Below are 6,340 nucleotides of genomic sequence, written 5' to 3'. Positions count from 1 at the left end.
TTTATTTTTGGAAAGTCTGTGACTATAGAAACAGACCACCAGCCGCTGGTCACTATTTTGAATAAACCCATTCACGCTGCTCCGGCTTGCCTACAACGGATGATGATGCAGCTGCAGCAGTTTGATTTCAACTGTCTATAAAAAAGGCAAGAACATGCACATAGCTGTCACGCTATCAAGGGCCCCACGCAAAACCATCGAACAACACCTCTCTGAACAGGACCAGTTCTCAGTACTGAAGGTATCGTATGTTCCTACTGATTGCTTAAGCAGCCTGGCAGAGCACACGGCTGCTGACGAGACTTTGCAATTGCTGTCCACAGTCATCCGGCGTGGCTGGCCGGATAAACAACACAACACCCCGCTCGCAATCTGCCTATACTTCCTGGTTCGCGACGAACTGGTGTTACAGGACAGGATGATCGTCAAGGGCCACAAGGCAGTTGTCCCAGCTGTCCTCCGGGACAAGTACTTCGACGGCGTCCACAGGGGCCACCCCGGCGTGGAAGCAACCTTACATCGGGCACAAAGCATGTTTTACTGGCCTGGTATGACCAAGTACATACATGACAAAACTGAAGTCTGCGCCGTCTGCCAAAGCCTGGCGCCACATCAGCAGAAGCAGCCCTTACTGCTGCACCCGGTTCCTCCTCTACCGTGGTCCACGTAAGCCACCGATATATTCGAATGGCATGGGAAACACCATCTGGTTCTTGTCGACTCTTATTCGGGCTGGTTTGACATCGATCTACACCAAACCATTACATCTGAAGCGGTTATCGAGAAGTTGCAGCGCCATTTCTCCGTGCACGGCTCCCCTGCACGCCTTCTATCCGACAACGGCAGTCAGTTCACCAGCCAGCTTTTCAAAAACTTTGCAAAACTATGTGATTTTCGACATATTACCAGCAGCCCTGAGTTTCCGCAGTCCAACGGACTCGCCGAATGAGCCGTCCGAAGTGCAAAACAACTAATGGAGCGTTCATACCTTGATAAAATAGCTCAAGATATTTGGGTCTTCTTGTAAATTGTCCAGATGAGTTCTACAGTGATGTCCTGGGCTGGGATGATTGAATTCTACTGACTACAACCATCATCATATGTGGGTGATTAATGTCATCCATCTTTTCTTTTGATGTTCTTTGATATCTGTTTTACTAGTCTTATTGGTGCCACACTTAATCAAATGCTGCTTTGATGTCAAAGGCTATCATTCACTCTTCACCTCTTGAAATCAATGTTTAGATTAAGGTTGTGATCTGACCTGGAGCCAACTGGCTGTATGATAACATGCTATTGCAATGTAAACATTCTTGATAACACTGTTGACATGACTTTCATCACTTTACTGAAGGGGGACTGATTTGTCACTTAATAGCCAGTTAATATTGTCCTGCTTTCTGTGAATTGGGTAGCAATTTGCTACATTAATGTATAGATCCCTATGTTGTCAGTATAGTAAAACAGCCGGAATGCAGGTCTTCACTGCTATAGGCATGACATTTTCCGTGCTGCATTCAGTACTCTCAAGTCATTTCTTGACATCATGTGGAGTGAATTTTTGAATTTACTGAAGACTGGGATCTGTGATGTTAGCAATCTCAGGAAGGAACCAAATTGGGTTTTCCACTCGGAAATGACAGTTGAACATAGTTGCAAATGCTCCAGCTTTGTTCTTAGCTGGACTACATCTTAACTGAGGATAGTAATGTTCTTAGAGTCACTTTCTCTCATCGGCTGATTAGTTCTCTACTGCCGTTCATGGTTAGATACAACAGGAGCATCGAGTTTTGTTCCAAATCATTGGTCATGGGATTACTAACGTCAGTTTATTGCATCGTATTTTGCTTCTTATCTTGCAGCCTCAGCAGGTTATGTTTACATTTCTCATCACAGTCTCCATCACAAAATGTACTTCACAGGCATGTCACTTTCTTCCATCAATCAATCTTCATGATACATTGCATCAGTAAGGCTAGAAGTATCGTCACAGTTGCCTGCCACCATGGCCATTTCCTTTATCTCAAGTCTACTTTCTGGGCGAAGTTACAGGTGTTTAAAAGCTTGAATGTCCAGACTTAAGAACAGCTTCTCCATTATATCAACCTCATGAATCAATGACCTTTTTCACACTCCTTCCCGGAGGTGCTGCCATGTACTCTTACCTCTACCTCATTGGGTTATTCCGTTATTGCACTGTAATTTTTTGTTGCACTACTCAATCTTTACTGCAGTCTTGCACCAGTCTGCCCTTTTGAACTCATTGTTCTACCTAATGTTGTATTTATATCTTCTTCTTGCGTATGGCGTGCACAGCCTAAAGTTGTAGGACAACTTGTTCTATTTGATCTTATTTGACTGTGCACACCGGGTTGATTGCATTTGTCGAAACAGGGCGGACCACGTGAAGGTTGCAATCTCCCACCCCTGTATTTATATGATACTGTATGTATACTGTTTACTCTCTGACCTTCATGTGAAAAAGCCATTTCACTTTACCCTGGCGAATATGATAATAAACTAATCAGAATCTGAATCTGAAGTGGGTGCCCTGAGTTGATTGTTGCAGTAGAGTGAAGGATATGCTGGGCCACAAATTGCAAATTCTGGTCTGACGTATTGGGCTACTGATGGTATTCATAACATTTTGGATGTGCAGGTTTGAGCTGCCAGATCTGATCTGATCTGACTCATTCTGGATATTTGTAGCATCGCATAACAGATGTGCTGGCTCTAATGTAGACCACGACCTCCAGTCTTCCCTTTCAGAATTTCCTTGAGCAGCTGCAAGACATCCCTGAGCATGGAACCAGAGGGGCAACATGCAGTTTCAGAATCTTCAGAAAGAGAATTCCTGCCACAAATAACAAGTGCTGCTTTACCCTGGGAGGCTATCTTCCCAGGGTATACTATTTGAGAGGGGATGGTCGCAGGGGACTCCAGCACTGCCTGGTTGTCTGCCACTATCTTTTCTTTCCCTGTGCTGTCAATAATTCCGGGGTGATCAGTTCACTAAATATGCCATCCACAATGTCCTCAGCATCTCTGATGTTCTATGATGAATCCACCCACAAATCCACCTCTGCAATACAATTATGGCAGGAACTATAGCTGGACACACTTCCTGCAACAATGAGTGCGAGGGACTCTGGAAGATTCCCTGATTTCCCACATAGTGCAGTGTCAAATAAGTGCGAGGGACTGTAAGATTCCCTGGTTTCCCATACTACAGCGTCAAATTCTCCTGCCATGGATTGATATGAGTGAGGTGTGGCATTTTGGGATGTCTAAAAAGGTAGAACATATTCCATGAATGTTTAGGACCCTGGAGAGTATGGTTGGAAAATAAATCTTGGTACACAAATGCAAAGATCCCTGGAACTGGCAGCACAGTTTGATAAAGTAATGAAGAAGACACGAGATGTTGGCCTTCATAAGCTAGGGCATTGAAAATAAAATACAGATCATGATACAACTTTATAAAACCTTGGATTTATGTATAATTCTGGAGATTTATGTATAATTCTACTTACTACACAAGAGGAAGAACGAATGGATTGGAGAGCCTGCAGAGGAGACAAACCAGGATGTTTCCCAGGATGGAACATTTGAAATATGAGGAGACTGGATGGGCTGCAATTATTTAACATGGCTATTTTGAAGGTTGAAGAGACATTTTTTTGTAAACCTAGCATCTGCAGTTTCTTGCGCCTGGATTGTAGCCAACACTCACCTCACAATATTTGGAGTTAGATGTGGCCCTTGTGGCAAAAGGGATCAGGGGGTATGGAGAGAAGGCAGGTACAGGATACTGGGTTGGTTGAGTTGGATGATCAGCCATGATCATATTGAATGGCGGTGCAGGCTCGAAGGGCCGAATGGCCTACTCCTGCGCCTATTTTCTATGTTTTCTGGAACATGGATAGGACAAGTTTAGAGGGATATGGGCCAAACGCAGGCAAGGAGGGACTAGTGCAGATGGGACATGTAGGGCCTAGTTTTCACACTGTAGGACTCCGTGAGCCAACATTTTAGGCTTCCGAGAGGAGCAATAAATTCTTTCGTGCTGAATCAATTCCTTTTTACTGTGCGGCTTGGGCGGAAAATTGTCCCAAAGGTGCTAAGGTCGGCGAGGAGTCGGACCGTGACGTCTGAAAACGACGGTTGAAAACTTGGAGCGGCGCAGAGCGAGGCGGGCGGGAATGTCCGCGCGCCATTGGCTGATGTCGACGCCGCTGGGCGGGAGCTGAGGCGGCGATCGGTATTTGAAGCTCGAGCTGCAGCGCTCCGCTCCAAGAGGAATGCGTTGGGATCGCCGGGCTCCTGCCATTATTTGAAAAGTAATATTTAAAAAACCGGGATCACAGAACAAAAAAAAAACCCGTTCTGAGAAAAATAAATCGTGACATGATCGCCCGCGCCTTCAATTGATTTGATTTATTTTCTGAGGTGATAAGCCGCCAGGTACTTTGTGTACTACTAGGTAGGAAGGAACTGCAGATGGTGGCTTACACCGAAGATAGACACAGAATGCTCGAGTAACAGCGCTGCGGGACAGGTAGCATCTCTGGAGAGAAGGAATAGGTGACGTTTCGGGTCGAGACCCTACTTCAGAGTTTTGTTTTTTGCCCAGCACCTGCGGCGATCAAACTGTCAACGCACCCGGCACCGGGTGTCCACGAGTGACAGAGCTTGTCGAGGCTGCTTTGGAAGGGTGAATCGAGGGTCAGGAACATCAACACGCCCGTCACGATCAACATCGTGCTGGAAGTCGAGCGGTGAAGAGAACTTCTGGGACATTGAACAGCGCAGCCCGGTTTCACCATGTCCGCGGACCGCTACTCGTCTCTGGACGAACCGGCACTCAGGAAACTGGTGAGAGAACGTGCGAGAGAGAGAGAGTTCTTGACTTTGGTGTTGAAATGTTTCCCGAACTTCATGCTTGCAGTTCGCTGGTTCTGCTCCGCTGTAGGGTTAATATTCTGGGCCGGGGGTTATCGCAAGATCCGTTAAATCCCAGTTGTGTAACATCAGAGTGTACCAAGCTCTGGCAACCAAAGATCATAGAGGAGCCTGGCAACAGTGCCAATGTCAGGGATCCTCTCTGCTCCAAGGTGCTCTCTGCCCCACTCTTGAAGCGGATGAAAGAGAATTGGCTCGTTTGATTTTAGCAGTTAGGTTATGGCATGCGACGTGTCGCAATTCACAGTACAGATATATACATACACTTATACATTGTTGGATTACAATTATGGAATAATGCTTATGCATTCTGACTATGGAATAATACTTATACATTCTCACTATGGAATAATGCTTATACATTCTCACTACCTGTGTGAATCTACCTGTAGTCTATCAACCTCCGTAGACCATCCTTAACGCAGAATGTAGCAGATCCAGTCATTCGTATTTATCTGATCACATGCATAGTTTTAGTTTTTAAAGGATCACCAAATGCAGTTGAAGTTTATTCTTAGCCTGTCGATTCCACTTAAATGTTCAATTAAAATAATATACTGATCCCCGTGTGCCGAGTCTTTCCGCCACGGCTGACAGTTTCTTGACTGTAGAGTCCAGCTTGGCTGTTAGACCAGTAAAGTATTCCAGTTTCTCCCACAGCACTGAGATCGCCCAAATGCGCCTACTATTTACTTTCTAATGTTCTGAACACGGTCTTGTTAAGTTGAGGCATATTTTTACGGGGTTGTAATTAAAAGGAATTGCTGCAAGCATGATTCAAGTCGGTTAAAATGTAGGATTTAAAGCGGAGTTGAGATTATCCAGATCTTGCTGCTCACTTCCTTTATCGTTGGATTTCATGTGGGAGTTTAATTTTATTGAGTAGAAGCGGATGAGTTCACCGTATCTGCATTGCCTATCTACTTAATGGCTGATGTGCATTAACCGAGCAGGTAAAAGCAAACTAATGCAAAACACAATTATGGATATGTTCCTATCGCTTACAAAGTAAAGAGAGGAAAACCATTTCAGTTGAAAACGTCTTGGTGCTAATGTGTTGTTAAAAGTGAAATACTCGAATCTATGTGGCGCTTTGCGCGATCTCTGCATATCTAAATATTTCAAAGCCAAAGTTTTTGTTGTTATAATACGGGAAACACCGCTACTAATTTGCACACACATACCGCTTAAATGGCCATGATTAATGACAAGATATTATTTTCTTATGCAGTGATTTTTCTAGTCAACTCTTATTACTCCCCTGTCACTCAAAATAGTGTTAAGGGAGTAATACATATGGTATGAAGGCATCTTTTATATCCACCACAGAGAACAGATATTGTCTCAGTCTAACTGAAAATGATACTTTCCTGTAATA

General features: G+C 44.4%; 1 protein-coding gene across 4 annotated transcripts in view; it reads left to right on the top strand.

The window, feature by feature from the left end:
• The first annotated feature begins 4,238 nt into the window (after nt 1-4,238).
• The window catches only part of smtn (smoothelin), a 177,284-nt gene continuing 175,182 nt past the window's right edge, over nt 4,239-6,340 (top strand). For all 4 annotated transcript variants that reach the window (XR_004415737.1, XM_033043698.1, XM_033043696.1 and 1 more), the window contains exon 1: nt 4,239-4,875. Coding sequence is in view for 3 of the 4 variants with exons in the window: in XM_033043698.1 (XP_032899589.1) it covers nt 4,825-4,875 (51 nt within the window). In the remaining variant the exon portion in view is untranslated. The remainder of the gene's footprint in view (nt 4,876-6,340) is intronic.

This window comes from Amblyraja radiata, chromosome 25 (assembly GCF_010909765.2).
Source record: "Amblyraja radiata isolate CabotCenter1 chromosome 25, sAmbRad1.1.pri, whole genome shotgun sequence".
Taxonomy (NCBI): Eukaryota; Metazoa; Chordata; class Chondrichthyes; order Rajiformes; family Rajidae; genus Amblyraja; species Amblyraja radiata.
Note: the sequence above shows the minus strand (reverse complement) of the source record. Positions and strands in the feature narration are given on the sequence as shown.